The sequence below is a fragment of the Barbus barbus genome, assembly GCF_936440315.1.
Source record: "Barbus barbus genome assembly, chromosome: 15".
NCBI lineage: Eukaryota > Metazoa > Chordata > Actinopteri > Cypriniformes > Cyprinidae > Barbus > Barbus barbus.
This window is the reverse complement of record NC_136743.1, coordinates 18,644,230-18,655,478: the sequence shown is the minus strand read 5'-3', so window position 1 is coordinate 18,655,478 and position 11,249 is coordinate 18,644,230. Positions and strand designations below refer to the sequence as shown.

The following is an 11,249-nucleotide window of genomic DNA, read 5'->3' as shown; positions in this document are numbered from 1 at the left end:
TTGCCAATGGCTGAAGTAAACAGATATCTTCATTGGATTACACAAGGAACTGCTTCAAGACAGCCTACATCTATACACACGAATCAGAAGATAACAAAAGAAGGGATTTCTCCAGCTGGCCATGATGCACCTGTACCATGAAGCGCTCGTTCTTGAATTTGTGCGCCTTTTTGATGGACAGTTCTGGTGCCACCCCTCTGCAGTTTCAGTCCGGGTTATAAATACACTCTCTACACCCCTCCCGCAACATCCACACCAGCCACTGCTGCCTCTCTCACAGTGCACCATCGGCACTGGGAAACCAGCACGGATGTATTAGGAGAAGCCCCTACTCACCCCCCTTTTTCTTTTCTTTTTTTCAATTTTGTGGGGGTTAACATCTGTCTTCAAACATCTGAGCGGCTGTGAGGTTAGTACTGAGCAAGTGCACTTCCTTGTGAATTACTGTACTTACTGTACACGGTGCTGTAAACAGATAGAGTCCCACGGATCATACAGGAGGCGTTCAGAGCTGTGCACCATCATCTACATTTAAAAGGACTTCAGACATGCATGTAGCTTTATTAATTAGCTGAGACAAATACTCGCATTTTAATTGAGCAGGTGCATGCATGGTTTCTTAATTTAATGTTAAAAGGAAATTGATTTGGGGGTTCGGTCCTCGTTTTTTCGTGTTCCTGAAGGATCTCCTGATGTGTGGGAGATCGCATTGCGCTGCTGTACCAAGAGCAACTGCTCGGGCTAAAATAGGAAGAGGTTGTAGGGCGCAGCTGACTCTGCTGTTTCTGAGGAGCCGTGAAAAGAGGCACTCCCATTTAAGTCACTGACTTACAGTCTTGTCTTCTGAGAAGTAGATTGGGTGTCAACTCTGTGGGAATGGTTTTTGTTGTTTTATTCGTTTTAGTTTTGTGTATTCTATTGTAATTGGATTGATTGCATCGTCTTGGTGTTAATTTATAATTTGTAAAAAACAAAATGTGTTTCTTATACATTGATTAGAGATGATCGTTGTGTGTGAAGGTCACAATAATTATTGTAATTAGTAAGGAGTGTCTTCCCTGATCGAAAACAGTGTTACTTTTACTTTTACTGTTGGCTATACGTGATTTAATAGGCTACAGTAAACTTCATTATATTGTTATTTCACTGTAACAAATGAACTGCATAAATAAATGGCACATTAACATTTAAAAGGTTCACATAGCCTAACATGTTTTGCTGTAGCCTACCATCTAAAGTTTTAAAGCATTACAGAGCGCCACTCCTTATAAATTGGATTTTTGCAAACTAGTTATGCAAGAAAAACTTGATTCTGGGTGTCAAAACCCGAAATGACAATAGTGCCTCTTGACTACATCAGTGTAGTTGCAGTTGTAGTGACCGACAGTTGTAGTGACTGACAGAATATCGTGAATAATTAACACGATATTAATAATTTTTAAAAATCATGAAACTTTATTATATTTATCTTCTAAAATCGTAACTTTTTAAACTCAAATTCAGATTTGTAACGTTATTAATATTAATAGGCACGTCACACAAGTCTCCTGTGATTGGACGGTTATTTTCCCGCTGATGATATCATTAGGTGACGATTTCGCCGGCTGCTTCACAGTTTTACACTGGAAATTTATTTTCTTACAGTTTTAGAGCTAAACTTTCTCACTAAACCGCAAATATACCTTATTAAAATCCGGAAAGTATTAATATAGTGTCCTTTTGACCTGGTTGTAAAGTAAGTTACCGAGAAGAAGAGAAGTATCTGTGGATATCTGAGGAGACCGAGTGACGTTTGGCCCGTAACGGCCGTTAGTGAGTATTAGCGCGAGGCTAATAAAAGTACTTTACAATACGAACAAATATTAAAGTAAAAACGAAATAAGGATTTGACATCCTTATAAATCACTGTTTTATGTACATTTGCCATTTCAAACAGTAAAACAAACCGTAAACAAGCTTGAGGAGGTAACTTAGTTGTATCTGTAAGTATTCGACCGTATTTATTTCCTGTAGTGGTCAATGTTTTTTTTAGTATTGAGTGTAACAAGATTTTAATGTTAAGACTTCTCTTCAGGTTAACCATGGGGATCAAGACAGCCCTTCCCAAGACTGAGCTGTACCTCTACACTGCTGTCCTCTCTCTTGCGCTCTTATGGGCAGGCAGCTGGATCATTGAGGCCTCCAGTGGTACACTTTACACTTTATTTTTATCTCTCGCTTTTTCTTTCTACATTAAGATTACAGAATTATGTTCACATCAGTCATGAATGCCCTAGAATACAACAACTAAAGGTACATTTGCTCACTGTAAATCAGAGCACTGTAGTGTTATTGTTTCTGTGTGGGCAGATTGTTTTGCTTATTGACATCTGAGCTAAATTAGTACTGGAGCAAACTAGCCATGTCCTGTCTCAACCTTATTAAAGAGCACATATTGATTATGTCTACTTTTTGGTATATACACAGGAACATCAGTTTAGACTGGGCTCTGAATGTACCAGTCCTGCATTGATAACCCTCAATAACCCCTGACTCTCAAATAAGATCTGTTATGCAATTTGTATTATCTTTGATAATACAAAGATTTGTCAAATTTCACAGGACCATTTCATAATCTCAAAATATATTTGAGAGTGTGGATTATCACAGAGAAGCCTCTGAATTTGCAGGCTGGCAAAATTTACCTTATGTAATGCTATTAGGTTTTGCTCTGGAGCTCACCCTGTTTGCTGGGGAATCATGTGGACCTGATGTCCATTTTACATATTTCAATAATACATTACATTGTTAGCTGTCTGCAATATATATATATATATATATATATATATATATATATATATATATATACAGTATATATATATATATATATATATATATATATATATTTATATACATACATACAGGGCCGTGCACAGACATTTTGAGGGGCAGTGGCCCAAACCAAAAAAAGAGGCACTAAGGGTATGCTTGTTAACAAATTATCCAGTTGTTATAAATATACACTACCAGTCAAGTTTTTGAAGATTTTTAATGCTTTTTAAAGAAGCCTCTTTTGCTCACCAAGCCAGCATTTATTTGATCCAGAGCAAAAACAGTACAATTTTGAAATATTTTTACTGTTTTAAATGACTAATTACTATTTGAATATATTTTAAAATGTATTTTATTCCGATGATCAAAGCTAAATTTTCAGCGACATCACTCTGCAGTGTCACATAATCTTTCAGAAATCATTCTAATACTCTTATTTCCTGCCCAAGAAACATTTAATATTATTCATATCAATATTTAAAACATATTGTCAATCGATTAAAAATTTGAATCGCGTTAATCACAGCCATGGACTGTGATTAATCATGATTAATCGAAAATTTAAAATACTAGGATTTACCTGTAAATGTGTTGAAATAAAGAAATGCATGACAAACTAGTTTAAGGAAACAGAACCTTTCACACCTCCGCCAGGTATGAGACATAATCCTTATTCTTCTTCTCTTTTTTTTCAGCCATTATCAGCCTTTATAATTGCAATAAAACGTTTACCAAGCCACGATCGCTTCAATCCCAGTGTACATTTACCCAACTATTATCAAAAGTTTTTCTAAATAAATACAACAAAACATTTTGTATTATGACAAAATGCATTATGAAGAAGAATTGGACCTGTTCTGCAGGTGCATTAGAGCTAACATTAGCATCATGCTACATAAGACAATTTATGAGATTAATAATACACTTTTATTCAGAACTCACTTTAAACCACCATCGAGTGTTTGTAATAACTTCCTTTTGCGATCACGTGTACACTTTGGGTGGCCGCGTTACATCATAAAAGTAGCCCAAATAAATCGCAAGCCAAGGCTCTGTAATTTTTCCCGCAACTGTATTTTCAAAATAGCCCAATTGTGCAAGAAAACTGCGACCCTGGCAACACTGGTTCGCTGCACCCTTATCACATATGAGTATACATATCTAATCTCTCGCACACTGTCGCTCTCTCTCTCTCTCTCGGACACACTCGCTCTCTCTCACCGCATTCGCTTCACTTTTGTCTAGCCCGGCGCCTCATAATCACAAAATCCCTGCGTCCCAATGTGCATACTATCCACCCTATCTGCCCTAAATAGTATTGAAAATGACTAATATCACATAGAATTTAGGATGGATAGTGTGCACATTGGGACGCAGGCAATGATAGATTACCAATGAATGATAGATACCTTCCGCGCTGTGATGACGGCAAGAAGTTGGGGTCAAACCTTATCAAACGATTAATTTGCATAAAAAAAATATTAACGTTAAGATTTTTAGATTAATCGCATGCGTTAACGCGTTAACGTTGACAGCCCTAATATATATATATATTAAGAAATTATAGAAATTAGGCCTAATACTATTATTCAGCAAGGATGCTTTACAATTTAAGACTTGATAATGAATGAAGAATTTATAATGTTAGAAAAGATTTCTATTTCAGATAAATGCTGTTATCTGAACTTTCTGTTCGAAACCTGAAAACTATTTTACTCCGCTGTTTCAACATAATACTAATAATAAATGTTTTTGAGCAGCAAATAAGAATATTACAATGATTTCTGAAGGATCATGTGACTGTAGTAATGATGCTAAACATTCAGCTTGAAATCACAGGAATAAATTGCATTTTAAAATATATTCAAATAGAATATTAATAGCAAGAATTAAAGTGTGACAAACTGCTAAATATTCTATATGATGATATATCTGCTGCCTTGCTTGAGCTTTGAATTCATGTTTACGATGTTGAACTGCCTTTAGCAACCTCCCTTTGCTCTTTCTCTCTCTTTCTCCTTTTTGTGAAGGCATTTTTTTTTTTTCAACAAAGTGTGCCAACAACAGCAAATTTGGTGTTATTTATATTAGATCTGATCGGGTACAATAAATTGATTAGACATTCTAAGAACGTCTGTACAAGTTGTTATGACAGAAATACAAAAACAAACTATCAAATTTCTAAAGCTTTATCATTTAGCCTGAAACACACCTTGCTGCTTTTGTGAAACTTTTCTTTTTTATTTGCAGAGAATGTGAACAGAAAGGCATTTAGGGAGAATGTGAAACCAGGATGGCACTACTTTGGCAGAAAAATGGCAAGTATATTACTTTACTTACTTACTTACTTTTGTCATTTAGCAGACGCTTTTGTCCAAAGCGACTTACAAATAAGAAAAAGTAACTAAAACTAAAAAGTTACAACTCTATAAATACTATATACCCACATATTTAAGAAAATAAAGAAATTAAATCAAATTGACACATGCATATAACAACATTTCAATAATAAACATATCAATGAAAAAATTAAATAAAAAGCTACTACTATCCCTTGCCGGTGTCCCTGCCCGGTGGAGTCGCACGGTAGAGTCGATGGTCTTTACACTCTTTACTTTTTTACTTTTGTCATTTAGCAGACGCTTTTGTCCAAAGCGACTTACAAATAAGAAAAAGTAACTAAAACTAAAAAGTTACAACTCTATAAATACTATCTACCCACATATTTAAGAAAATAAAGAAATTAAATAAAATTGACACATGCATATAACAACATTTCAATAATAAACATATCAATGAAAAAATTAAATAATTAAATATTAGATCCTCTTCTGCTGTAAACACGTTTAAAACCCACCTCAAGACATTTGTTTGATGAGGCCTTCACTAATTTTAATGACCAGTAGGTTTGAGCAGATGTATTTGTGGTGTTTATTTTTAAATTGTACAGCATGTTGGCACACTCTGTGGTTTTTGGGGTTGCTAAGTGCTTTATAAATAAGTTTTGGACCACAAAACCAGTCATGAGTGTCAATTTTTCAAAATTGAGATTTATACATCATCTGAAAGCTGAATAAATATGCTTTCCATTGATGTATGGTTTGTTAGGATAGGACAATATTTGAGCGAGATACAAAATTTTAAATACTGAGAAAATCACCTTTAAAGTTGTCCAAATTACGTTCTTAGCAATGCATATTACTAATCAAAATTTAAGTTTTAATATATTTACGGTAGGAAATTTACAAAATATCTTCATGGAACAGGATCTTTACTTAATATCCTAATGATTTTTGGCATAAAAGATAAATGGATAGTTTTGACCCATACAATGTATTTTTGGCTATTGCTACAAATATACCCCAGCGACTTAAGACTGGTTTTGTGGTCCAGGGTCACAAATGACTCTGTTTAATCATATTCTGACTCTGATTAATCACATTCTGTGACTGATATTCACTGTCTCTTCAGGATGTGTCAGATTTTGAATGGGTAATGTGGTTTACCACTTTCCGCAACCATATCCTGTTTGCCCTCTCCGGTCATGTGATCTTTGCTAAGATCTGCTCAATGCTGTCTCCAAAGGTACTGTATGGGGTTATTCACCTTTTGCACAATGATCAAGTCATTTAAGATTTAAGTGATTATATTTTGCTATTGATATTTTATGTGAGTGTTTTGTGAAAATTGCATGATTTTATGTATGGACTGAGTCTGAATAATCAATAATAGTTAAAAAAAACAACAACAAAAAAACACATTTTGATATTAACAATGCATGTGTTAAATGATCTAATTTGAATGTTTTTGAAATGTTACATGCTTTCGTGTTTCTGTCTCCTGTCCGAGAAGGCTGGTATAGATTTATTCAAGGTAACTCTGAAAGTACTTGCCATTACAATTTTTGTTTGGATCATACTAACTGACTAACTAATACTAGTACTGCCACAACTGAAGCTAATACTGGACTTATTTGGTCATTTCTAACACTAGCAACAGTTGCTCCTTAAAAAGTCCAAAAAATCCATTCAGTATTGTTGTATGTGACAGCTGGATTACACAAATGTGCCTTTTCACAAGGAATTTTCTTCCTAACCCACAGAACAGATCTTTGATCTATATGCTGTATGGATCTCTGGCTGTGCTGATTACTATGGGATGGACATACATCACTCTCATCCTGTCACACTGCATCATACTCTACAGCGTGGCCCTTGTCAAGAGGAAGTGGCTCTGCTTTGTGGCTGGACTTACCAGCCTGGCAACTTTCAAAATGGAGCCCTTTAACACCTGGCAGGTGAGAAGATCCATAGGCAGTGAATGATAGTTTCTCTAGTATGATTTACAGTCATTGAATTGAACTGAATAAACACTGAATTGACTTGAGCTGAATAATGGCACTATTGTCTGTTGCCGCTTTTCCACCGAAATTACCTGGAACAATTTTGTCCCAGGAACTTTTTTTTACCCCAGACCTGTTGATGTCTGCGTTTTCATCGCGGTCTAAAGTACAGAGAAGAATAGGCAAATAGTCTGGTGACGTAGGTCTGCGTGCGTTTCTCAATAGCAAGTATGCAAAGTCCTGTAATTCTGCAAAGAGCAGCATACTTGATAACATCAGTCAGCTCGCCTCGGCTACTGCAATTTTCCTCACTGTATTTACAATAGGATGAAGTATGATATCCAACACCACTGCCTCTTTTCGTTTTCATTTAAGCATATTAATATAGCCGCAGAAATGTAGTTCAGGGAATGTACATTACAAAAAAAAAATGTGCATTGCCTCTTTTCATTTTAACATATTAATAGATAAATAGAATAATATAATAAAGACCAAAGATTACCTGTTAGATTTACCCAAAGCGGATTATATCACTATACCAGTGAATTATACCACTACAGAGACATCAGAGCCAGCGGCAAATGTCAGAAGGACTAGCCGAGGTTATGCTCCTCTCAGTGGGATACATGAGCATTGAGCACCCAGTGATCGCGTGGAGCTCACGTCTCCGAAATCGGCAAAGCACATTTTCAAATAGGCGCTGTCTTTATAAATAAACCGCAGATTTGAGTTTTAAACAACTACATTCTCTCCTGAAATACTTTTAAAACTACATTTCATGACACAATAACAGTAATATTTGTAAAAAATTATGCGAATATGGTGGTTGAAATACAGTGCTGCGTGAACTCAACTGAGGGGCAAATTTGTACCCGGAACTTTATTTAGATCCTGGTTCCTGCAGTGGAAACACACAGAGTACCAACCCAAAGAACCTAGTTCCTGGGTAAAGTTCCTGCGGTGGAAAAGGGGCTTTTGTAGAGCTGCTTTACAGCAGAACTTGAATTTGTCTCATATTTGAAGAGGTTTGCATCATTGATTCTATTATTTTCCTGTTTACTATTGTGAAGCTGCTTTGAAATAATCTGTATTGTGTAAAGTGCTATAAAAACAGTAGTACTTTAAAAACCTAAAGTTGTGAAAGAATAACATATATTTATAATGTGTGTATTCTTACAGCAGTTTGAATATTGTTTGTGCTGTTGTTTATAACCCCTTATATAACATAATTTCCCCCACATTCTAACCACAAGTCCCCCTGTGGTACAGGTGTCCATGTGCATGTACAGACACATTTAGATTTGTAATTTTGATGTTCTGATAATTTGTCTGTTTTGATGCAGGAAGGCTTTGTGACAGGCTCTTTTGATCTCCAAGATGTCCTGTTCTATGGAGGCTGTGGCTTCTCCATTATGCGCTGTATGAGCTTTGCCCTAGAGAACTGTGAGAAGAAAGATGGTAACTACAGTTTCATGGATTTGATCAAGTACAACTTCTACCTCCCCTTCTTCTTCTTTGGACCTGTTATGACCTTTGATCGATTCCACGAGCAGGTGAGTTTATGTAAAACATAATCTATAGAATAGAATAAATAAATAAATAAAATAATTGCTATAGTGTTGATAATGTCACTCTGATTAGGTTTGCACTGTAATGATCCCTCTAATATTCTCAGGCTAACAACCCTAACTTGACTCGTAAAGAAAGAGAGATGTGGAACATCACCATTCATGCTTTGGTGCACCTTGGGGCTATTTTGGTGGTGGATGTCTTCTTCCATTTCTTGTATATTTTGACCATCCCTAACGATTTGAAGCTTTTGAAGCAAATGTCTGATTGGTCTCTGGGTCAGTAAATAACTAGAAAAAAACAGTAGACATTTCGAAATGATGTTATAAGTAGTTTCTAATTATTTGTAAGTACAAATTCATTTGTTTACTATCACTAGTCAGTCTGAATTGTTTTGCTATTCAGCTGGTTTGGCATACTCCAATCTGGTGTATGACTGGGTGAAGTCAGCCGTCATGTTTGGTGTCATTAACACGGTATCCAGACTGGACCATCTTGACCCTCCTCAACCTCCTAAATGCATCACAATGCTCTATGTCTTTGCTGAAACGTAAGCATAGTCATTAACAGAAGAGAACATAAAGAGTATGTTTTGGAAGCAGTTGATGGATATGTAACCAGATCACATGTTTACAGTTTCTTCTGACATTTACTTTTTTAGGCACTTTGACAGAGGAATCAATGACTGGCTGTGCAAGTGAGCAAAGAACCAATTCCATATGATCATCACGTGTATCATTTTTAAATATATATTGCTATAATATATGCTCAGGAAAAAATATTAAACTTTACATGTATCTCCTGTTCTTTGTTAAAGATATGTCTATGACTATATCGGAGAAAACCATGATGCCATCTTCAAGGAGCTTCTTGCAACCATTTGCACCTTTGCTGTCACAACTCTGTGGCTCGGACCCTGTGAGCTGGTTTACATCTGGTCTTTCTTTAACTGCTTTGGCCTGAACTTTGAACTGTGGGTGGCTAAATTATTTTCTCTGCCACCTTTCTCCACCATTGAGGTAAGATCCCAAAGACGTTCAGTTGTGAGGGATTTGAGCATTTGGGTTTTGAATCATTACACAACCAATTGATTTTTTTTCAATATTACATCATGACTGATTAGCCTACATTTCACTGATGCGAAATTAACAGCATTCGCTTAATCGCTTACATTTTTTTCAGCGGAATCTTATGTCTGAGGCGATGTCACGTCGAATCAGGGGCTTGTTCAACGCTGTTAACTTCTGGCAAATTGTCCTGTACAACATCCTGGCGCTGAACAGTCTGGATTTTGCTCAGCTGGTTACTAAGAGACTGCTTCTTAAAGGTAAGTGTTTTGTTTTAGACCATTATATAATGAAAACGGAAAGAAAAGTAGCTAGAATCTTGTGCAGAATGTGTTTCTTACCTATGTATTCTTTCTTACATATGTATATACACATCATACATACGAAAATACTGAAACATAAAGTTGTATCAGCACAAAAACTCCAGAGGAATGGGGCAAACACAGCATGTACATAGAGAATAATAGTACCCTTGTGATTCCCTCAGGCTTCCCCTTGTCCACTCTCTCGGTGCTGTTTGTGACTTACTGTGGCATACAGCTGATAAAGGAGAGAGAGCGAAAGGAGGCTTTGCTGGATGATCCGGAACCAGTGCCGTTCACAGAGGCAGGCAAACAGAAGGCTGAGTAAAGGACAGAGAGGTCATTGAATCTGATCCAGCTCTTGAGGTCCCTCTTGTTAATTCTGCCCCTGAGCTTTCATGCCAGACCGATGCAGTCCCATCACTATGGTCACTGATTTGCACAAGTCTGTTTTAAAAACTCAAGATGTTTTGTAACTGAATAGTTCTGAAGTGCACTTGCTTTAGGCAAATGCAACCTGTTCTCTGACATACTCTAGCACAAACAAACCAACAAGTGCATTTTTTATTTATATTTTCAGTGGATATAGCTATTTAAAGAATGGGCTTACCAAATATTTTATGAATAAATAATATATTGAACAATAAAATGAAAATGTACAATGTTTTCAGGGTTGTCTTTTATTTCAATACTCTTAATATGTTTATAGCAGTGTAATTTGAGTATTGTTGAGACTATTATAGTTCCAAATAATATTTTCAATTAGTTTTTATTTTTACATTTGTTTATATATGTTATGTTTTTGTCATTTATACTAGCTTTTCTTTTAAAAATGTCTATAATGTTTTATTAATTTCAGTGATTTATTTTACTACATCATTTTAGACACTGAAAATGAGAAATGTTTCCTCAACAACTAGTTGAAATAAAGTTTCTTAAATAGTTGTTTAATATTGTATTTCAATTAATGTTTATTTTTATTTCAATTTACAACTTCTTCTTGGTTTTAATTTTAGTTTTAGTTAACTATAACAGTCCTGGTTTAGAGCCATTATTATGACACGAAACATACATTCTAGAAACATGTTAAACTTTTATTTGACATAATTCTGAACTACTTATAAACAATAGTCACAATGATGCCCCATTAAACCACAC

General features: G+C 35.6%; 1 protein-coding gene across 2 annotated transcripts; it reads left to right on the top strand.

Moving 5' to 3' along the window:
• Positions 1-278: 278 nt before the first annotated feature.
• Positions 279-11,053, top strand: LOC306880856 (protein-cysteine N-palmitoyltransferase HHAT-like protein). Of its 2 annotated transcripts, XM_079434650.1 has the most exons (14): positions 1,591-1,812; positions 1,937-1,982; positions 2,075-2,187; positions 5,062-5,129; positions 6,283-6,396; positions 6,664-6,684; positions 6,914-7,108; positions 8,497-8,706; positions 8,829-9,000; positions 9,128-9,272; positions 9,384-9,419; positions 9,540-9,741; positions 9,905-10,049; positions 10,277-11,053. In XM_079434650.1, the coding sequence occupies exons 3-14, from the start codon at positions 2,082-2,084 to the stop codon at positions 10,417-10,419; spliced, it is 1,557 nt and encodes a 518-aa protein (XP_079290776.1). In that variant the 5' UTR covers positions 1,591-1,812; positions 1,937-1,982; positions 2,075-2,081; the 3' UTR covers positions 10,420-11,053. The 2 variants fall into 2 exon arrangements, with proteins under 2 accessions (XP_079290777.1, XP_079290776.1); XM_079434651.1 differs by lacking the exons at positions 1,591-1,812; positions 1,937-1,982; positions 6,664-6,684 and adding an exon at positions 279-409.
• Positions 11,054-11,249: the final 196 nt, after the last annotated feature.

Coding starts and splice junctions, on each gene's coding strand:
- LOC306880856 (XM_079434650.1), top strand. CDS start 2,082: ATGGGGATCAAGACAGCCCTTCCCAAGACTGAGCTGTACCTCTACACT. Junction 9,001..9,127: donor AATGTCTGATTGGTCTCTGG/GTCAGTAAATAA, acceptor TTTGCTATTCAG/CTGGTTTGGCATACTCCAAT. Junction 9,742..9,904: donor CACCTTTCTCCACCATTGAG/GTAAGATCCCAA, acceptor CATTTTTTTCAG/CGGAATCTTATGTCTGAGGC.